The sequence below is a fragment of the Trachurus trachurus genome (assembly GCF_905171665.1).
Source record: "Trachurus trachurus genome assembly, chromosome: 12".
Lineage (NCBI taxonomy): Eukaryota > Metazoa > Chordata > Actinopteri > Carangiformes > Carangidae > Trachurus > Trachurus trachurus.
The window spans coordinates 2,720,855-2,743,499 of record NC_139908.1 but is presented as its reverse complement, the minus strand read 5'-3'; the positions used below and the strand labels follow the sequence as shown (position 1 = coordinate 2,743,499).

General features: G+C 37.9%; 3 protein-coding genes across 3 annotated transcripts in view; 1 reads left to right on the top strand and 2 right to left on the bottom strand.

Moving 5' to 3' along the window:
* LOC310994982 (cGMP-dependent protein kinase 1-like) overlaps positions 1 to 4,173 on the bottom strand; it is a gene marked incomplete at both ends in the record, with an annotated part of 30,983 nt that extends 26,810 nt beyond the window's left edge. Inside the window, 2 exons of the mRNA XM_083983912.1 lie at positions 573 to 877; positions 4,130 to 4,173. Coding sequence (XP_083840038.1) covers positions 573 to 877; positions 4,130 to 4,173 — 349 coding nt within the window. The remainder of the gene's footprint in view (positions 1 to 572; positions 878 to 4,129) is intronic.
* A 55-nt stretch (positions 4,174 to 4,228) lies between these two features.
* On the top strand, positions 4,229 to 7,655 carry lage3 (L antigen family member 3). The gene is made up of 3 exons (XM_083983160.1): positions 4,229 to 4,285; positions 5,791 to 5,919; positions 6,908 to 7,655. The coding sequence occupies exons 1-3, from the start codon at positions 4,236 to 4,238 to the stop codon at positions 7,020 to 7,022; spliced, it is 294 nt and encodes a 97-aa protein (XP_083839286.1). The 5' UTR covers positions 4,229 to 4,235; the 3' UTR covers positions 7,023 to 7,655.
* Positions 7,656 to 12,837: 5,182 nt separating this feature from the next.
* On the bottom strand, positions 12,838 to 21,821 carry wdr45 (WD repeat domain 45). Its single transcript, XM_083983311.1, has 11 exons — positions 21,687 to 21,821; positions 21,355 to 21,450; positions 20,143 to 20,217; positions 19,270 to 19,374; positions 18,643 to 18,748; positions 18,139 to 18,233; positions 17,054 to 17,133; positions 16,008 to 16,216; positions 14,222 to 14,323; positions 13,531 to 13,676; positions 12,838 to 13,010 (listed from the first exon to the last, which is right to left on the bottom strand). Exons 2-11 carry the CDS (start codon positions 21,401 to 21,403, stop codon positions 12,901 to 12,903), a joined length of 1,077 nt encoding a protein of 358 aa, XP_083839437.1. The 5' UTR covers positions 21,404 to 21,450; positions 21,687 to 21,821; the 3' UTR covers positions 12,838 to 12,900.
* Positions 21,822 to 22,645: the final 824 nt, after the last annotated feature.

The window sequence follows — 22,645 nt, the reverse complement described above, 5'->3', positions numbered from 1 at the left end:
ACCTTATCTCACCTACCGTACCTTACCTTACCTATCTTACCCTACCTTACCTTACTTACCCTACCTTACCTTACTTACCCTACCTTACCTTATCTTACTTTACCTTACCTTACCCTACCTTACCTTACTTTACCTACCTTACCCTACCTTACCTTACCATATCTTACTTACCTTACCCTAACTTACTTACCTTACCTTACTTACCCTACCTTGCCTTACTTTACCTTACCTTACCTTACACCTTACCTACCTTACCTTACCTTACTTACCTTATCTTACCTTACCTACCTTACTCTACCTTAACTTACCTTACCTTACTTACCCTACCTTACCCTACTTTACCTTACCTTATCTTACCTTTGAATAACAAACTGATCCTTTATTCTACACTTGTTTTCTCAGTGTCTAAAAGCATCAACTTAAAGCCACGAGTCGTGTCCTGACTCTGTGATCTGTGTTTTACACCAGTTAGCAGGTGTAAAAGCTGTAACACCCCTCCACCCCCCACCACCTCTCTGACACTCTTGCTACCACTTGAACTTGGCAGATGAGGTATAATTGCGCCGACACACCTGTGCTGGCGGTGTCTGCAGAGCCGACTGTGATCTGCGAGGTGCGGCGGTGTCTGTCCAGCTCGATCTGCAGCTGTCGGATCAGATCGTCCTTGGTGTCGAGCTCCAGCTCCAGCTCGTCGATGAGGGCGTCTCTCTGCCGCAGCTCCTCGATCTTCAGCTGCAGGGCCAGCTGCAGGTCCCGCAGCGTGCCGCCGTTTTTGGACACTGCAATGAACACAAGACGAGACGAAGGAGGGTGAGGGTGAAGACTCAGGAAATATACATGTGCAGAAAAAAAGTAGTTCCTCTTGGAGATGAATGACCTGTGAATGTGAATGTGACAGTGTTAAAGGGATAGTTCACCCAAAATTGAAATTTCTCTGAGTTACAGGGGGTCTCGGCGTAGCAGTGCATGTCCATATAACGGTTGTGAATGGATACCAACTGTCTTCGTAACAAAAAGACACACCAAAAAACATCCAAATACCTCCATGCTGCTCGTATGTAATGTCCGTCTTGTATTGAAGCCCCGAAATGCGAAATTGTTCCGAAAAAAAATCAAATAAGTCTATTTTTCAAGCTTGTTTGTAGCGGAAGCTTCTCGAAGCTCCTCTTCCCAGTTCATCCAAATTTGACGAACCGGGGAGTGGAGCTTCCGCTTCAAACAAGCTTGAAATATAGACTTATTTAATTTTTTTCAGGACAATTTTGCATTTCGGGGCTTCAATACAAGACGGACATTACATACGAGCACCATGGAGGTATTTGGATGTTATTTGGTGTGTCTTTTTGTTACGAAGACAGTTGGTATCCATTTGCAAACGTCATATTGACATGCACTGCTATACGCCGAGACCCCCTGTAACTCAGAGAAGCCACGGAGGACTCTGAAACTTCTCCCAGCCCTTAGTTGACACGAGGGTGAGTAGATAATGAAAAATTTCAATTTTGGGTGAACTATCCCTTTAAGCCCTTTGTATTCTGTCGTCTAATGTTTCCTCCCCCAGAAACAACAACAGTCCTGACGATACTTCAGTTAATTTCACTGCAACATCGGCATTATTTCCCTGTTCTCCTCTGGAGTCATTAAGTGACCCACTCACAGTGTAATTTATTCACACATTTATTACCTCTACATTCCCAATTAACTCAAGTGCTGTTGAGAAACTTGTGTATTTTTTCTTTTCATGAACCACTGAACACATCTCAGAGGGAAATATTATATTTTTATTGCACTGAAGACAGTTTTTATTTTATTTTTACCTACAAAATCAGTGTAAATCAGCTGAGTTAATGGAGACAGTAGGGAAAATCTGTAGGCTACTTTCAATAATTAAAGCTCTAATTACACCAGTAAAAAGCTGCTGACACATTAATGCACGAGTCATAAACATCTAATGATGTAACAGTCAGCCTCTACACGGACTGATTTCACTTTTCAATGATAAATAAGTCGATTTTCCAGATTGTTCATGGTGATCAATGCAGCTCTTGTGTTTGAGGTTTTCTGATCTCATCTCAGTCCTGTTCTGAACTCTGGGCTAAATTTGTCCCATTAAAGATCCATTAAAAAAAGAAGAAAAAATCCAACTGAGAGCATCAGTTGGATTTTTTCTTTCATCAATAATCACAGATCGATCATGTAGCTACTCACTTGTTCAGTGCGAGGGACCGGACCGACCGTCAATCCGCTGCTGGACCAGCTGGAGAAGCAGAGCAGCCCCCTAACGCTCTGGGCTGATGTGGATCGATCAGATCGGAGAGCGCAGAGATTAATAAAGTGATCAATAATTAGAAGAAATTCATTAACAGACACTTAGAGTCGATGTCATCGTCCTGATAAAGAGAAGAGCTACAACAGCGATGAATGAAACAGAGACAGAGAGTGTGTGAGAGTGAGACTGAGCCTGAGAGGATGGAGGCACAGCTGAGTTTGACAGCACTACTAGCTACTACAAAATAAAAGTCACTCCATTCTTTTATTCTGAAAGTCTAAAAGAGCTGCAAAAAATAGGCTATCATCTGAAAAACAATGTGATTTACGTTATGTGTTTTTAATGAGATGCAGAATTCAGATGATGCAACAGAAAAGCAACGAGAAGCCCAGACAGGTCTGAAATTAAACTTGTTTTTGTAAAGAGAGTGGAAAGACTGAAAATAAACAATATGGGTCCAATTATTAGGGAATATTTCAATAACTGTTTCAAATTATAGGCCTATTATTCTGTGCAAAAGATAACATTACATCAGACTATGGGTGAATGAGAACCCTTTTCATTTTACTTTTGGTGCTTCATAATTATATATTTACCTACTGATAAGAATTAGAAATCATGACTTTTACTCCTAAAATAATGTTTTTACATTGTGACATTGTTCATTTTAATAAAATAAATAATCTAAATTCTTCCCCACCTCTGTCTACATCACTGCCCTGCTCTGATTTGATCTTAGTTTACATTTCTCCTCAAAAATGTCAGATCTGATGAACATAGTTATAATTTTCAGCAAATACCGTATCCACTCTTACAGTAGTGTGGTTTAAGACTTAGTTAAACAAACACTTCAGTTAATAATTATTAATATTATTAATGAACGAACATGTAAAAATTGAACTGCAATGCAATGAATGCAATATGTTGAACTATAAAGAGTCTCAGTGAAATAAAGTGCCTGATTTGTGTTTACATTTTTTATTTTTTTATTTTCTTATGTAGCTATTTATTTTCTGTTAGGCTATATAAAGCCTTGCAGGTTTTGTTTATAAAAATTGAAGCCTTGTGAAAAAAGAAAAAGAAAAAAGAATGCAATATATGTTCCTATTGAGAGCCTATAGAGAATGTGAAGTTACGTCACGCCGTGGGACGTTGGGCGCCATCTTTGGAGGATCGCGGATGTAAACACTTGCTCGTCTCCCTAAAAAAAGTTCCCCAAAGTCGCTTAAAAGTAATCATGGTGGGACAGTTACTGCTGCGTAAAAAAATGCCACAGTAGTTTATGCACTAATACCAAAAACGAGATAGTTCACGATGTCTGGATAAGTCAGTGGAGGGAGTAAATCTGGGTCTTGAATCCAGTCCCCACACTCTGTTTACGTTTGCGTTCCTCCAAAGATGGCGCCGTCGTTCCCCAACGCAAAGCGGCGTGACGTCAGCTTCACATTCTCTATCTATATAAGTATTTGAAATTTACAATAAAGTTTGTGGGGAAAAAAACTTATTTTACATTTCTTTTCTTTTTTTTTTTGATTAGGGATTTGTTTTTTATTTTTTTAACTTTATTAACATTTATGTACAGAACAATACTGTTGTGCCAGGGGGAAAATATATATATATATATATATATATATATATATAAAGAGTATACAAAGAGTTTATGCTTACCATGTATATTTATATTTAAAAATAATCTATATATATATATATATATATATATATATATATATATATATATATATATATATATATATATATATATATATATATATATATATATATATATATATATATAAAAACAACATTGAAGTAAAGAAGATTTATTTTACATTTCTAGCTGTATTTCCCCTGTTGTATTACCGTGTATTACCGCGCTCCGCCACTAGGTGGCGGAAGTGCGTCATCACGCACAGGAAGAAGAACGTCGTCGACTTCCGGTTCGGTCCCGTCAAGGAAAACAAGCATCATGGCGGCGACAGGCGGAGAAACAAACCACCAAACAGGAAAACTGGAGTTGTATCCTTTAAAACGAGCGGCGGGTTTTAATGTTTGAGCTTTATTTATGTCAGAAAGTTACATTTATATTTTCTGTTTCGACTTTAATTCATAAAACACCGACAGAGACTGAAACGGTTCAACAGGAGCTGAAGTTTCCTGCGGTTTCTCTCGAGCTGCAGATAAACTCACGTGTGTTTTTAACCTGTTTGTTTATGTTCAGGAACATGAAGAGAGCAGATGGAGCTGTGAACACTTCCTGTTTCTGTTTTTATCAGAAATAGTCAGAAACTGTCTCTTAATCACTGTGATAGTGGAGAAAATGTAAAAACATGTGAATTATCAGTGAAGTTCTGCAGAAATAAACAGGAGTGAATGGATAGAGAGAACTTTATTAGAAACATCTGATTATTTATACAAGTAATTAGCCAATCACGTGGCAGCTTTAGGATGAATAAAATCCTGCAGTAAGAGACTGTGAGCTTTAATTAATGTTCACATCAAACAGCAGGCTGGAAAACTGTTATTTATCACATAGAAATGGTTATGGAAATTGGTCAAATAATTGATTAGTCATTGAAATAAAAGCCTGTCTTTAGTTATTTTCTATAAAATAAATGATAAAATCTCAGATATGAACATTTCTCTTGTTTTGAACTGAAGATCTTTGAGTTTCAAAAGAGCAAATCAGGAAACTTTACTGCAGATTTTGGGAAAGTTTTCTTGATTTTCAGAATTTCAGATCAAAGATTGATCCAGAAAACAACTGCAAGAATAGAATATAAACTTTATTTGTCTGAAACCAAAGGGTAACAGAAATTATTTTTCATTTTTATTTATTAACCTTTATTTATACAGGTAAAATCTCATTTACAAGAGAGATCTGTAGCTACCAGGTAGGCAGCAGCAAACACAAAGTTACAGACTAACTGAACGTACAACAAGAGACTAAACACAAACATTAAGATGATAAATGCAAACTACAAAAATGTGAAAAAGAATAAAGCTAGTTTAGTAGATGTGCAGACCTCCACAGACTGTAATTTGAAGTCCCCTAGAGCAGTGGTTCTCAAAGTAGGGTCCGTGGACCCCTAGGGGTCCTTGAAAGGCTTAAAGGGAAATTTCTTGACATTTTTTTCCAAAACTTCATGCCACTGGCTGTAATTTGAACCTACAGTGACTAAAAAAAGTAACAATATTCAGTCTAAGAACAAATATTTGTGTATTTCTGGTGTTTGATTCAAAATGTTGTCCAATGGGGCGGCCCGTGGTCTAATTTGTGTCAGTTTAGGGGTCCTTGATGTGAAAAAGTTTGAGAACCACTGCCCTAGAGGAATAAAGCTGAATCTGTCAAATGAGTCTTTGACAGGTCTCAACAATCACCTTTACACACACAAGACATTAAAAAGAACAAAAAATATACCAGATGAAATTAAAAAAAGAGAAATAAATAAACCACACACATTAATACTTAAAAAAAAGAAAAAAGAAAGATGTTTTTTGTCGTCCTTGACCCGGTCCTGCAGCTCTCTGGACGTCCCGTTCCCGTCGTCCCGGGAGGCGGACATCGCTCTGCGCTCTCTGTCCCCGGACCGGGAGCCGAGGAAAGGCGGCATCAGTAAAGAGCTGACGCTGTCGGGCTGCACGCTGTCGGTGTAAGAGACACACAAAGACACACACAGACACAGAGACTCTGTCCCTGCATGAGTTTTTGTTTTTTTGTCGACTCAGTTTTCTAATATTTTATCAGATGGACAGTTTATAAAATAATAATAACACTTTAACTGGACATAAGTTACATTAATAATGTTTATAAGACAGTAAAATATAATAATAAAGGTCTTTACGTGTTTATTCATGTATTTGTTAACAAATGAAAACAAAATTGTGATATATCAGGTCTGTTAACAAATATTAAACATGAATAAACACTAAGAATTGTCTTTATATCTATTTATTATGTAACATTTGAAAAAACGTGTTGAGTTACTTTAAGGGGATAGTATCATTTTTTTTAAAGTGGGGTTGTATGATCTACAAATAGCCCCTAAGTACTTTAATTGCAGTAGAAGACTCAAAGAAAAAGAAGAAAGACCCAAAGAAACGGCCTATTTTCACGGCCTAAAAGAGGTTTTACCTGAAAAGAAATACACAGTTCCATTGTTCACTATAATATAATTTTTTCCAGCCCTTCAAAGTGCAGGAAAAACGCAGTTTTTATTTGGACCTAACCAACTCACGTATCCCTCCGCCCAGGGTTAGCGCCCGCCGATCAGCAGTTGGTTAGGTCCAAATAAAAACTGTGTTTTTCCTGCACTTTGAGCGGCTGGAAAAAATTATATTATAGCGAACAATGGAACTGTGTATTTTTTTTCAGGTAAAACCTCTTTTAAGCCGTGAAAATAGGCCGTTTCTTTGGGTCTGTTCACAACACTGTATGTTGTAAATCTCTGGGCAGGGCTATTATGGGCTGGCGTTGCTAACGGGAGGAGTGCAGAGAGTCTTCTACTGCAATTAAAGTACTTAGGGGCTATTTGGAGATCATACAACTCCACTTTAAAAAATGCTACTATCCCTTTAAGAAAAGTAAAGTTAAGTTGACTTTATTGTCCATGTCTCCTCTAATCTCTGTCTCTGTCTCAGGAAGTGGAGCGCAGACGAAGCTCGAATCCTCCGAGTGTCCGTGAACTCGTTCCTGGATCATCTGTCCCTCGTCATGGAAACCATGGAGATGTTCGGACCTCCCGTTTCCCAGTGAAGCTCCACAGACGATTCATCCAGGACTCTTATCTCTGATCCGTGGACTCGTTGTCTCAGGTGAGGTGAGAGACACCTGCAGCCGCGTCACCGTGGAGACGACCGGCAGCTGGAACAGCCACTTCCTGTTTGAGTTTGTCTCGTTCATCTGGAGCCGAGAAGAAGTTTTTATTTACTGAAACGTCTCTGTTTAATTTGATTTATGTAACAACTTTGAATAAGAATTTGTAAATTTACTATGTAATTTACTATAAGTTTCATCCTGGGCTCTGATTGGCTACAAACTAGTTGTGATGTCATAAATCCTGCAGGTGAAAACAGGAAGAAGGGAAACCCGCTGTTTTAAGTGGAGGGAGGGAACTTTGTACTTCCTGTGTGAAAATAAAAGATAACTTGTACCAGAATAAGCTGTTAATTGATCAATCAATGAGTCATTTTGAAATATTCACAAGAGTTTTTGTTTTTTGTCGACTCAGTTTTCTAAGATTGTATCAGCTGGGCAGTTTATAAAAGAATAATTACACTTAAACTGGACATAAGTTACATTAATAATGTTTATAAGACATTATAAGCAGGGCCGTTGTATAGGGGAGAAAGGTGATGATAATTCTAGGGGCCCAACACCCAGTAGGGCCCACAAAACACCCCAGTAGTCTAATCTTTGTATGACTGATTTATTCTGTATAAGACCCTGACTAATACTCATAGTAATGCTGCATTAGCATCAAAATAAAGTAGGCTAAATAAAAAATGATAATACGTACGTAGTCTAAGAAAAAAAGTGCAAAAGTCAGGGGCCTACTTTAGTATTCTTTCAGGGGGCCCAGAATTCCTAGCAACGGCCCTGATTCTAATATAATAATAAAGGTTTCTAAGTTTTTATTATGTATTTGTTAACAAATGAATATACAACTGTGATATATCAGGTCTTCATGCAACTGTTAACAAATATTAAACATTAATAAACACTTAAAATTGTCTTTATATCTATTTATTATGTAACATTTGAAAAAACGTGTTGAGTTACTTTAAGTTAAGTTAAAAGGATAGTTCACTCAAAATTGATATTTCAGTCATTATCTACTCCCCCTCATGTGGACTAAGGGCTGGGAGAAGAAGATTTATTATGTAACGTATTCGGAAAAAACGTGTTGAGTTACTTCTAATTGTTATTATTGATTATGGAAGTAAAATATGACTGATTAATAATAAACCATAATAATTAGTTGTGGCTCTAAACTGTCCAATAGGATGATTGGAGAACTGAACTGTACAGAAAGTTTCATTAAAAACAATTAAAAGAGGAACAAGAAGAGTTTATTGTGTTGGTAAGTTTTATAATAAGTGGATGTGGACGCAGTGAATGAGCAGCAGGTGGCGCCGCAGCATCAATAATCCACCTGCAGTTTGTTCCAGAGGAGAGAAACCACCAGGTTTATTAATGATGTTGTTTTGACGAGTCAAACCAGTGATTAACTCTGAGCGACGCGGGAAACAACAACAGGAAATGAAGCTTCACTCTGAGTCTTAATGAAACCTGCTGCACAACAACTGGGCTTTTCACAATAAAAGCATCAAGCTGCTGCGAGACAGGTGGAGCTGAGTTCAGTCACCTGGAATAAAGACGACACAGATTCGTCTCATTTCATTTCACCTTCTCATCATTAATTGATTAAATCCAGTGAAGAGAAAAAACAAAGTTTAATTAGGGGAGAGTGGGGTAAGTTGAGCCACTTTTTGTATTCAGGATCACTACATCAAGACAATTATAGTTTTGTTGCTAACTAACACATCTGCATATATTTCAGGATGTTTTGCATCCCTACAAATTAACAGAATGAGTGTAACTGTTTTTAAAATATAGCATGTTCAAAAAAAGTGGTCTTGTGACCATAGGAGTGGAGTAAATTGATCCACCCCCCCTTCTTTCCTTCCATCCATCTCCTACCTCCCCCTTTACTTAATATTTCATCTGTCCAGGTTACAGGTGAACACAAACTGCAGGGACTTCCTGCTGAGCCACCAACTCACTGAGATTTGGGGAGTTTTGCAATTACGTCGCATCTTGGGAAGAATCCCAGAGATTTTTCTTTGAAAGTAAAGTTTGACCTCACTATAAACAACTTTTCCTGTTTATAGGAACATACTTACTGTAATCACAAACATACAGAATCTTGATTTTATCATTTGGACATTTACAGCCAAAATATATTCATTAAGTGTATAGGATAGGTGGCTCAACTTACCCCTGGCCAAATGGATCAACTTACCCCACAGCTACCTTAGCTTGGGTTTATTGCTCTCACAGCTAAAATGGTGCAGTTTCATGCTAGGTTTACTACCTCATGTTGTAGCTCATAGATACCACAACCCATGTATAAAACAAATTTGCAATCATCTCTTTTGGTCTAAACACAATTCTCATGAAACTTATGATCGACAAAATTCACTCTCGAGAGTGAAAAATGATTTTTTGGTCATAAATGTTAAACCACTTTACTCACATGGTTCTAACCTCCATAGACTCCATGAAATGATGCCTGCCTCCCTAATACTTGGTCACATGCTCATTTTTTCCTATAGTTTCCTAGAAACAAGGGGTGGGTCAACTTACCCACTGGCTCATCTTACCCCACTCTCCCCTATTTAGAAACAGGTGGAATGTGGTGATTTGTTCCTGTTGGATGTGAACTCGTTAACTCGTCGTTGCTCGTTAAGAGTTCATTAGTTTCCTCGGTGTTTGTGACCTGAGACTGAACAACAGAGTCTCTTTGTGTTTGTGTCTTTAATCTTGTGTCTTTGATGACAGGGAGGTGAATGGACCAGGTGTGTGTGTGTGTGTGTGTGTGTGTGTGTTGCAGCTCATTAGTGCAGCAGGACAAAGACTCAGGATGTTTGACTCTAAAGGCGTCGGATCAGAGGCTCCGCAGTTTGTTTGTGTCACAGATAATGGACAATAACAACGAGCTAACGAGCAACATCTTCATCTTGATGCCTGAATATTTTTTGGAAATTGTATTGAAGCTCATTTCTGCCAAAAAAGAGAAAAAAATATGATTCAAATTTAAGCCTTGGCCATGAGAAGTGAAATTATAGTAGAGTAATAATGTGATAATGACAGAAAAAGTGAAAATTATGATGTTAAAAGTGATAATTATGAGATGAATTGTGTTACAATTATGAGGAAAAAGGTTGTAATTGTGAAATAAAGTGAAAATTATCGTATAAAATTATGAAGTTCTTTTACTGGCAGCAGTTTTCTTCCATTAAATTCACATCAGTTAAATAAATAATTGCACAAAAAGATGATGTTTCATGTGATTTGAACGAGCTGGAGATTCCTATTGCGCCCCCCTGACAGTGAACGCCTCACGACTTATTAATAGTGTGACTCACAGTCAGAAAAGAGAAAAAATTATGAAGATTAAACTTTAGCCTTAGACATGAGAAGTCAAAATATATTAGAAGATGATGTGATAATGACATATGAAGTCAGAATTATGATGTTGAAAGTGATAATTATGAGATGAGATGTTAAAATTATGAGGAAAAGGGTTGTAATTGTGAAATAAAGTGAAAATTATGGTAAAAAATGATGAAGTTCTTTTAAAAAATGCACAAAAAGATTCATGTGATTTGAACAGGCTGGAGTTTCCCATTGCGACCCCCTGACAGTGAACGCCTCATGCCTCATTAATAGTGTATCATATTTTTTGCAGGTTGTTTTTAATCAGGTGACTCGAAGTCAGAAAAGAGAAACAACTATGAAGATTAAACTTTAGCCTTGGCCATGAGAAGTCAAAATATATTAGACTATGATGTGATAATGACGTGTGAAGTCAAAATTATGAGGAAAATGGTTGTAATTGTGAAATAAAGTGAAAATTATGATTTAAAAAAATGAAGTTATGTGATAAAAAGTTAATTACAACATAAAATACATAATGATGCGTATTTTTTTTCTTTTACTGGCAGAAAAATGCACAAAAAGATGACGTTTCATGTGATTTGAACGAACTGGAGTTTCCTATTGCGCCCCCCTGACAGTGAACGCCTCATGCCTTATTAATAGTGTATAATATTTTTTGCAGGTTGTTTTTAATCAGGTGACTCACAGTCAGAAAAGAGAAAAATCTATTAAGATTAGACTTTAGCCCTAGGCATGAGAAGTCAAAATATATTAGAATATGATGTGATAATGACATAAAAAGTGAAAATCATGATGTTGAATATGATCATTATGAGGAAAAAGGTTGTAATTGTGAAATAAAGTGAAAACTATGGTAAAAATGAATGATGAATGATGAAGTTATGAGAAAAAAAGTTAATTACAACATAAAATACATAATGCTGGGTCTGTTTTTTTTTTCTTTTACTGGCAGAAAAATGCACAAAAAGATGATGTTTCATGTGATTTGAAGACGTTTAAGTTTCCTATTGCGCCCCCCTGACAGTGAACGCCTCACGACTTATTAACAGTGTAGGCTATCATATTTTTTGCAGGTTTTTTTTAATCAGGTGACTCACAGTCAGAAAAGAGACAAATCTATTAAGATTAGACTTTAGCCCTAGGCATGAGAAGTCAAAATATATTAGAATATTATTTGATAATGGCATAAAAAGTGAAAATTATGATGTTGAAAGTGATAATTATGAGATGAGATGTCAAAATTATGAGGAAAAAGAACAAAATACATAAACCTGTGTCTTTTTTTTCTTTTACTGGCAGCAACTTTCTTCAATTAAATCCACATCTGTTAAAAAAATGCACTAAAAGATGACGTTTCATGTGATTTGAACGAGCTGGGGTTTCCTATTGCGCCCCCCTGACAGTGAACGCCTCACGACTTATTAATGTTGTTTTTAATCAGGTGACTCAGTCAGAAGAGAAAAAAACTATTAAGATTAAACTTTAGCCTTGGTCATGAGAAGTCAAATTATATTAGAATATGATGTGATAATGACATATGATGTTGTTGAAAGTGAGAATTGTGAGTTGAGATGTCAAAATTATGAAGAATAGAGTTGTAATTGTGAAGTAAAAGTGAAAATTATGATTTAAAAAAATGAACTTATGAGATAAAAAGTCCATTACAACATAGGATTTGAACGAGCTGCAGTTTCCTACTGCGCCCCCCTGACAGTGAACGCCTCATGCCTCATTACAGTAACAATGTGTCATATTGTTTTTGCAGGTCGGTTTTAATCAGGTGACTCAACGGTCGTGACATTCAATTCAACCGGCGTCGCACTCAGTGAAATGACAAGAGGCTGTAAAACCAAAATGTAGAAGAGCAGAAAATGTCAAAGTGACAGAACGAGTCGGCAACATTTTAATAATAAAGAGTGGGACAGGACACATCTGGAGCAACATCTGCACGGGAACATCCAGCGGTTCGGCCCATAGGGAAATGAACTACAGGGAAAAATGTGTTTTTAATTTTAATTTTAATTCAGCTACGATAAATGAAGCAGATTTTAGTTCGAACAAACGACAAGTGAATCAGATTTAACAAAAAAACGTTTTTATTTTCAGTCTGACAAACAGGAAGTGACATGAACCTCCTCGCGATATTGATTATTGATCGTTTTTCTACCTTTCTTCCTTTTTGTTTCTGTTGATTTGTGTCTTTTACAGAAATAAAAACACACATGATGCATTGGGGGCCACAGGGCCGACAGGAAACTGTATTTACATCCTCTCTGCTACACGACGAGAGAGAGAAACAACGGATACAAACACATCATCGAGTCTGTGTTCGTCCACACGTCTCCAACTCATCATCATCATCAACTCTTCCTCTTCCTCCTCCTCCTCCTCCTCTTCCTCCTCCTCCTCCTCCTCCTCCTCCTCCTCCTCCTCCTCCTCCTCCTCCTCTTCAGAAGTCGTCGTCGTCACAAATGTCCAGATAAACGTCGAAGGCCTCTCGGTTGCAGTTTCCGTCGGGGGTGAAGACGTATTTATGAAAAGTCCCGTCCACACAGATCGCTGCAGGAGAAGAGAGGGATGGAAACGTATCAGGAGGAGGAAGAGGAGGACGAGGAGTGTGTGTGTGTGTTAGGGCTGGGACGATATGCTTTTCTCCTGATTCGATTCTTCTACGATTTTTTGGATGGCGATTCAATGTAAATTGCGATTCTACGATATTGCCGATTCTCTCAATTTGTAGTCTGCATTTTTAACATTTATCTGCACACAAATACTGTAGGAGCCTATAAATGAACATACTCCATTATAAAGTGAACTTAAACCCTTTTCAAAACCTGTACTCTCTCTATGTAAAAAAGGCTAACAAATGCACATTGCACAATATTTAAAAAAAAAAAAAAAAAAAAAAAAAAGATTTTTGAAAAAAAAAATCGATTTAAAAATCGTCAGAAAAGATATTGCGATATTTATGCGAATCGATTTTTTCTCCCAACCCTAGTGTGTGTGTGTGTGTGTGTGTGTGTGTGTGTGTGTGTGTGTGTGTGTGTGTGTGTGTGTGTGTGTGTGTGTGTGTCCTCACCGATGACTGAGTTGACGTTCTTGGACGTGTTCTTTCCAAACGCACAGATGCAGGCGCACTCGGCGGGAACCGTGAAACTGGCCAACGACCACTGACTGTCCACGTACTGACCAATCACAGGGCCCACCTTCCCCACACGGGCCAGACTGAGGAGGAGGAGGGGGGGGGGGGGGGGGGGAGGAGGAGGGGGGAGGAGGAGGAGAGGGGGGGGGGGGAGAGAGGAGGGGGAGGAGGAGAGGAGAGAGGATGAAGAAGAAGTGGGGGAGGAAAAGAAGAGGAGGGAGGAGGAGCAGGAGAAGAGGAGGAGAGAAGAGGAGGGATGAGGAGGAGAAAGAAAAATAGGAGGAAGAGGCAGAGGAGAGGAGGAGAAGAAGATGAGGAAGAGGAGAGAGGAGGAAAGACGGAGGAGGAGGAGGAGGAGGAGGAGGAGGAGGAGGAGGAGGAAGAGGAGAGAGGAGGAGAAAGAAAAATAGGAGGAGGAAGAAGAGGGGAAGAGGAGAAGAAGAGGAAGAGAGGAAGAGGAGGAGAAGGAGGAGAAAGAAAAATATGAGGAGGAAGAAGAGGAAGAGATAGAGGAGGAGGAGGAAGAGGAAGAAGAGGAGGAAGAGTAAGAGCTAGTTTAATCCAGTTGTACCAACAGTGTGTCGGTGTAGAAGTGACGGTGTAAAGTGGGCGGGGCTTAACTACTCACGCTGAGCGCCGGTTCAGCTTCGTGTCTTTGAGGGCGAAGATGTGGACGGTTCCTTTATCACTGGAGGCGCAGAGGAAGGAGGAGTCATGGCTGAAGTTGATGCTGAGGAGGAGGAGGAGGAGCAGGAGGAGGAGAAGAAGACGTTATTAACACCTGATCAACACTACTTCCTACTTCGGTCAATTCCATCAAGCTCGCTTAGCTCAAAGTCTGGCTTAAATGGCCGAGTCTCGCTTATTTGAGTGAGAGTTCAGTTCCATCAACGTGGCTAAGATTAGCTCCACCTCGGTAACCATGGAAACATGGTTCTGGCTAAGCCTGACACTTCGAGCTAAGCTCCGACTTTCCGTTCCATCAAAGTGGTTAACACGAATGCCAACCTTGTAACCATGGTGACTGATGCTGCTGGTCTGGAGCAGGATTATGGTGAAGATTAATTACATTTATGGTCAAAAAATGTCCAAAAGACTGTTCTGCTGGTGTTTTTACACACTCACCGTCATGTAGCTAGGTAATGATAAAATGATAAGATAAAATAATGAAATTCATATAAAAAAAAAGCGTATTAAACAATTTAAAAAGACAAAATTAATTAAAAACTAATAAAAAAAATAATAAAATGAAACTGAGGCATTTAAAACAGCTATTCACTATTACTTCATCTCCTTGAATTGATGGATTTGGTAAATATGATTTTCTACAGTCAATTCTGAAATATGTGATGAACCATATGAAATAGTTGATAAATGTGATAAATATCACTTGTTAAAATAAAAGTGAATTTATTTAGGTCTTAGGCTAAATGAATTGCTAATAGGTGTGACTATCTATATTCACTTTGTCCCTTAGATGAGGGGATTAAAGTATCTTTTTGGACTTTTACACCTTTATTTCTGATTTCCTTTTGTATAATAGTAGGTAGGTAGGGACACTGGGGACGTGGTTAACGAGCTGCTGTGTAAAGTTACCCAGCAGGCCGTTCACCTGACCACCTCCCTCACTCAGGGTGTCAGTAGCTGCAGCTTTTACTATACAGAGTCATTTTAATAGTTTAATCATTGTTTTAACAGACGATCCATTTAGAGCAGTGTTTCCTTTTCTTCTTGTAGAGTCCTTATATTCATCATAAATCTCCATAAGCAGCGTTTCGTAGCTGTAGAGAAGCTTCGGTGCATTCGTTCCCTTTGCTTTCGGCCATCTTATGATATGTTCGGCACTCGACTGATGTGGGTTTGGACCAGGTGAGGCTTGAATTAGCGTCAAGTGAAGCCAGCTGATCTCGTTTGATGGAACGGGTCGGGGCTAGGTTTGGAGTTCTCGCTAATTCAAGCTTCAAGATTACACCATAGTCTGGATGTTCTTAGCGACATTGATGGAATACCCTGCTCCTTCACAATAAAAGCCTGCTGTGTGTTCTATTGCTGCTGCTCCTTCACAATAAAAGCCTGCTGTGTGCTCTGCTGCTGCTGCTCCTTCACAATAAAAGCCTGCTGTGTGTTGTGTTCTGCTGCTCCTTCACAATAAAAGCCTGCTGTGTGTTGTGTTCTGCTGCTCCTTCACAATAAAAGCCTGCTGTGTGTTCTGTTGCTGCTGCTCCTTCACAATAAAAGCCTGCTGTGTGTGCTGCTGCTGCTCCTTCACAATAAAAGCCTGCTGTGTGTTCTGTTCTGCTGCTGCTCCTTCACAATAAAAGCCTGCTGTGTGTTCTGTTCTGCTGCTGCTCCTTCACAATACAAGCCTGCTGTGTGTTCTGCTGCTGCTCCTTCACAATAAAAGCCTGCTGTACCAGTAGAGCGTGGCCGGGTCGGTTCCTCGGCGCAGCTCCACCAGCTTGTCTCTGGTCGTGGTATCGAACAGGCGGATCAGCGTCCCTTTGCGCGAGGCCGAGGCCGCCACGCTGCCCGGCTGGTTCAGTGCCACGCAGGCGATCTCACTCTGGTGAGCGTTGATGGTGAACGGAGCGGAAGACGTTCCCGGTTTGGTGTTGGACAAATCCTGAAGGAAACAAGAGTCGGAGTTGAAACAGGAAATTAAAAACTCGGTAACACTTTACTTGACGCCTATCTCTATAACACATTATAACCAGACTTATAATGAGTTATAATTGGCTTATAAACGTGTATAACTATAATTATAAACACTCATAAATTATCATAATGCTTTATAACAATAATCATCACAAACTATAAAGCATTTATTGTGACTTATAAGGTCAGGTGTTATAAAACGTTATAATTGTCAGTAACTTGCTGACAATGCCCACATCGATAATACATTATAAATATAGTTATAATGTATTATAATTGGCTTATAAACGTGTATAACTATCATTATAATATAAACACTCATTAATTATCATAAGGCTTTATAACAATAAGCATAATAGAGCATTTTATAATGGCTTATAAGGTCTTAGTATTATAATAAGAGTTATAATGCTCTATAATGTGTTATGCTTATTGTTATAAAGCCTTATGATAATTAATGAGTGTTTATAATGATAGTTATACACGTTTATAAGCCAATTATAACACATTATAACTATATTAATAATGCATTATCGATGTGGGCATTGTCAGCCAGTTACTAACAATTATAACATATCATATTACCTGACCTTATAAGTCATGATAAAATGGTTTATAGTGTGTTATGATTATTGTTATAAAGCATTATGATCATTTATGAGTGTTTATAACTATAGTTATACAGTGTTATAACTGCATTATAACTCATTATAAGTCTGGTTATAATCAAGTCAAGTAAAGTGTTACCAAAAACTCTGATCAACTTTTATTGTGTTTCTGTTTGTGTGTTTGTGTTGTGACGTACGACGAGCTGCAGGCTGCCACACTTGTGACCTGGAAACACCAGCAGCTGCTTCTCCAGACTGGGACACAGATCACACAGACCTGCAGGAAAGAGACACAGTTACACACCTGTTATCAGTTGTCAATGCATTGATCACCTGATGTTTTAATGCAAAAATATAAATCAAATATAAACAACCACGGAAAAAATGAAGAGACCAACACAAACACAACACAACTTTACTTAATGAGACACTGATTTGATAGATTATAAAAACCACTGTTGAGATTAAACATTGACTTTATCATCACCAAAACTGATTTATAAACTATTTTTACGTTAAAGGGATAGTTCAACATTTTGGCAAACTGGCCCATTGCCATAATCCCTATAGTCATAGCAGTAGGTTCATTACCTTTAATTGTCGGTGCAAGCTATTTTTAGAACGGCGGAGCAGAGCCGTGAGCTGCTCAGAGCTACGCTACGGAGGCTCATTATGGGATTTCTTGGTTTCCCTCATCAAACTCATCAAATACACAATCCAACAACTCCACAACGCTCTGGTGGACAAGTTGTGACCTGCACATTCACCAAAATATTGAACTATCCCCTTAAAATATTTGTGTTGTGTTGTTTCAGGAATGAATTATATATATATATATATATATATATATATATATATATATATATATATATATATATATATATATATATATATATATATATATATATATATATATATATATATATTATTATTCAAGGTCTGAAAAGACTTAAGTCATTTTCTGCCAATAACTGCTCTGAATGACACGTTTTTATTTTCATTTTGGGAGAAATGTTGTGAGTAGTTAATAGAATAAAACAAGTTAAATTTTAAGTTAATTTAATTTCACTCAAACACACACCTAGAAATAGTAAAACCAGGGAAACTCTGAAGTGGTCTCTTCATTTTTTCCAGAGCTGTAGATTTTTCCTGTTTTTCTCACATTAAACAGAATCTGTTTTAGATTTTGGTTGAACAGAAGTTCATGATGGACTGAAATAAGGAGAAGAAGGAGAATAAAAAGAAGAAGAAGAAGAAGAAGAAGAAGAGAGGGACTCTTCACCTTTGGGGTTGTCTCTGGTGTCGAACTCAAACAGTTTGACGGGGTTGTCGGGGAAACTGTAAACATAGATCCTGTTCTTCAGCACGATGATGATCCTGAGAAAACAAACACACTTTTACATCTTAGATTTATCTTTCTATTTATTTTTACTTTTTCTTTCTAACACCTCACCGTGCCACTAATATCTGAAGCACTTGTACTTTTGTTTGTTTACATAGGGACATAGAAGTAGTTATGTTTAAGTGTCGATTTATAATTTCTATTACTGTTCACAGTGTCTCTACCAGTAATACTTCTCTTTTTGCTTTTCTATTATATCTATTATTTGTTATTTGTTGTTTTTTGCTCATGTTCTACCGGCCACATCTCAGTTTGATTCAACAAAAAATGAAAAATCCAATAAAAAAACTTGATCACAAAAGAATCACAAACTACAGGAGAAGCGTGTGTATGTGTGTGTGTGTGTGTGTGTGTGTGTGTGTGTGTGTGAGACGGTGAACTCACTTGTCGTGCCTCATGCGAACGGCCAGAACAGGTTTAGTGAAGGTGAACTCCAGGACCAGTTTGTCTTTGGGGTCTCGTGACTCTCGAGCGTCGTCCCAGATCAGAACTGAAGGAGAACGACACGACATACACACACACAGACACACACATGAGGGGGGGGGGGGGGGAGTAATATTTTACTCAACATTCATGTTTTTGTTGTTCAGTAAAAGAATTGATTGTTCATACAAGAATTAAAACTTCATAAAGTTTTACTCACAAATAAATCTATTGAAATGTCATGTTTTTTAATTGTATTCTTTTGTATGGATGTCTGCTTATGACAAAACTAAATATGTACATTTATGTTTGGATATGATATAGTTTGTTTAAATTACCCCCAATTTCCAGTTAATTCCCATAAATTCCCATGGAAAGTTTCCAATTTGGAATATTTTTGCACTGAAGGGGGGCTCTAATTTCGTTATACCGCGAGTATAATGACAAATAAAGGCTTCTATTCTATTCTATTCTATTCTATTCTATTTCCAAAATTCCCCTGCTTAACTTCCCATGGAAAGTTTCTGGAAATTTAGTGGAAATTTACTGGAAATTTTCCACCCCTTTGCAACCCTACTTCTGACTCACCTGAGATCTCTGAGAACTTGGGGTTGACTCCTCCTCCGACGACGGCCAGCAGGTTGGAGCGATGCAGCATCGAACAGGAGGCCACGCTGCCCACCTGCTCGTGGTCTGAACACACACACACACACACACACACAATTACTACTAACTATTAGGAACTATTAAATACATTTACTTAAAGGCCGTTTTCTCAGAAAGAGTTTTTCAGACTCAGACTCTGAGCTAGAAATCTCCACTTCAGCAGCACTTACAGACACCAAACCTTCCACTTTGATCCCTTTCTATATTCTGAAGGTTTTTACAGAGGGGATTGTTGATATATCATTCACAGCCTCATTTATACAACATTTTATTCCTAAAAACAGGGCGAAATTTGATTTTTTTTTTAGGGCTGGTGACAGTATTTTCTCATTTACAGAGTGATACAAAGAGATATCCAGAATCCTCCTCTGTAAAAACTTCTGTCAACAAAATAAAACAAGAATTTTGAAAGTAGCTTTATCCATTGTTCAGATTTCGGTTCTGGAAATGTATGCAAATTAGTGCATATTTCATCAGTTATTGCCTCATTTACATATTTAAACATAAAATTTGACAAAACCTGTAATACAAGAAATATTTGTCTTAATGTCAGTGATAAACTTGGGAAGTTTCATGGTGATATCTGTTAGTTAATTTTTTTTACCCTATTCACCTGTAGTGTACCAAAGAGACTAAATGAAGTAAAATAAAAACCTCACTGTGGATTTTCTACCATTTCTCTTGACTTTTCTGAAAGAAGACATGTTAAGGAAGAAAAATAGCCCAAAATCTCTAAATTGATCGCCTTAATGACAGTGTGTGTGTGTGTGTAGATGAGCAGCAGCGTTGTCTCACCCAGGTGACCCTTCTCCATCAGAGGCTCCACGTTATAGATCCTGACGCCCGTCTCCATAGCGCAGCAGAAACAGCCTTGTGATTGGTGGAGAAGAAAGACATAAACATATGAAATAAATGTTTTTTTTGTGAGCAATAAATCCTACAAGACAATGTTAATGTAGCGCGACAACTCAGAGCTCACTGGTTTATTAAAGTTTAAATTAAAAGACTTTAAAGCTGCAGCAACAATATCAGACACAAGACTGAAACTAATGATAATGTTCACACTTGAATTAACTTGTTATTATATTAAAATATTTTCAACTTCAATACAGTGAGAACAAAACTTTTTAATTTCCTTCTCTTGAGGACAACAGTAATACAGTTTCTAATAATAATAATAAAAACACTTCTTTCTGTTTATTTCTTACTTCATCTTTTTTACTGATACTTGTTTTTGTGGCCGTTGGATTGTGTTTGTAAGTTTCTTGTAAGTTAACTCATCCTGTTTTTAATTAAATTCTTTATTTCAACATCTAGTTTATCACTTTACTATCACTACATTTCATTTCACACCAACATTGTTTTTTCATTCTAGATCAGTGTTATTATTTTCTTTTTATGTTTTCATGAAACACTTCTTGCATTAAAGGTGCAAATACAAACCAAGGTTTATTATTGATGTGGTGCTACAAACGAAATGTTGCTGTGTTTTGCAATGACAATAAGTCTATCTATCTATCTATCTATCTATCTATCTATACTTTAATCAGAGAAAAACAACCGTCTTTGTCTCAGAGAGACAGATAGATAGATACTTATGCCCTAATGTAAATTAACTTGTCCTTCAGCCCATTATCAGTAACAATAATCATGATAATAGTTCAAGTACCGTATTAAAAACAGCTATCTATCTATCTATCTATCTATCTATCTATCTCTGTCTCTATGTATGCAGATAGATAGATAGATAGATAGATAGATAGATAGATAGATAGATAGATTATTTATACCCTAATGTAAACTCAACTGTCTTTCAGCCCATGAGCAATAACAATAATCATGATAACAGTAAATGTATTATTAAAAACCGCTAATATCCCAGTTTTATTTTAACTTCCTGACAGTCTGTCGCGGCCTCCACAGCTGAAGTGACCGAGCAGAGACGCTCATCCTCCGGCTTGTCTCCGCTCGTCGCTCCGCTGCTGCCGCTGCTGCCTCGGTTCTTACTCTGGTCCTGGTTGAACTGGAGGCTGTTGACTCCTCTCTGCTGAGCCATGACTGATACCGGACAACTACAGCCTTCCCCCGGCCTGCAGCGACGACCTGAGACGGAGAGAAACAAGACAAGACAAACACATCAGTTGGTTGAGCAACACCGAGGTAACGTTAGCTACGTTAGCTGCGTTAGCTACGTTAGCTGCGTTAGCTACGTTAGCTGCGTTAGCTACGTTAGCTACGTTAGCTGCGTCAGCTAGCAGCTAGCACGTTAGCATCGGATAAAAAACAGCAGCCGTTAGTTTTTATTTCACCTCGACAGTTGGTGAAAAGTGAAAACTCACCATGAACACGTCGAGTCGAACCGACACTGAGGTTTTTTAACGGCGGGAAACGAGACAGACAAAGCAAAAAACACAACAACAACAACAGTGAGTTTCGGACAGACCAGACGGAGGTTTGTTTTTGTTTTCCTACTGAGACGTCATCGGCGCGTGTTTCCGGTTGTCTTCCTGTTTCCGGTTCATAAAATAAAAGCTCCTTCTCAAATTTATTATTGACTCTTTTACAATAGATTTTATTTTACTTTGGGAAAATGTTGTGTTTGGTTTCCATAATTATCCCAAGAAAGAAGGAAAATGTTTCTTTTTAGTAAATCTGTTTTTATTTTTTGCAAAATGTCATATTCATAAAAGTAAATTTTCTAAGAAAACCCCTTGCTTTTATGTTTTTCAAAAAGAAATTGAACTTTATTTTAAGCTAATCACCAAATCAGCAAATGAAAAGGCTATTAAAACCATAGACCTTTGTAATATGTATAACCTTGTTGTATAATGAACATCACCCCTGGCACATGTTCTTTGTATTTTCATTGTATACTGTTCCCTGTAAACTATTTGTACTTGTCAACTTCTTTTAAAGCAGAAGTAAGTGATATATTTGTGTTAATATAAGTCTTAAATAGTTATATCTTCCGACAGCAATCACTTACATAGAGTGTTTGGTCTGAATCACGGGTCTGTCAGTCCCTCTGCTCTGCTCTGAGTCGAGGAGAAAACATTTATCGTATCCTACAGTTTTTATCCAATGAGGAGAGAGAACGGCATGCAGGGCTGTGTGTGCAGCCAAGGGACGCCGTGAATGTGGCGACGTAGGGACAAGGACTGTTATGGTGCGTTCAAGGAAACTCTTTTTTTTCCGACCTGTGAAGTCGTACCAGTTCGATCTGGTACATAGACTGTACAAAAAGACGTACTGGTACGATTTCACGGGTCGGAAGTTACGAGTGGCCGTTATAGTGACT

Excerpts from the sequence above, each read along its gene's own strand:
- lage3 (XM_083983160.1), top strand. The coding sequence starts at position 4,236 with ATGGCGGCGACAGGCGGAGAAACAAACCACCAAACAGGAAAACTGGAG. Across the intron at positions 4,286-5,790 it reads CAAACAGGAAAACTGGAGTT|CTCTCTGGACGTCCCGTTCC; the intron begins GTATCCTTTAAA and ends CCGGTCCTGCAG. Across the intron at positions 5,920-6,907 it reads TCGGGCTGCACGCTGTCGGT|GAAGTGGAGCGCAGACGAAG; the intron begins GTAAGAGACACA and ends TCTCTGTCTCAG.
- wdr45 (XM_083983311.1), bottom strand. The coding sequence starts at position 21,403 with ATGGCTCAGCAGAGAGGAGTCAACAGCCTCCAGTTCAACCAGGACCAG. Across the intron at positions 19,375-20,142 it reads GATGGAGAAGGGTCACCTGG|ACCACGAGCAGGTGGGCAGC; the intron begins GTGAGACAACGC and ends GTGTGTGTTCAG. Across the intron at positions 18,234-18,642 it reads GTTCGCATGAGGCACGACAA|GATCATCATCGTGCTGAAGA; the intron begins GTGAGTTCACCG and ends TTGTTTTCTCAG.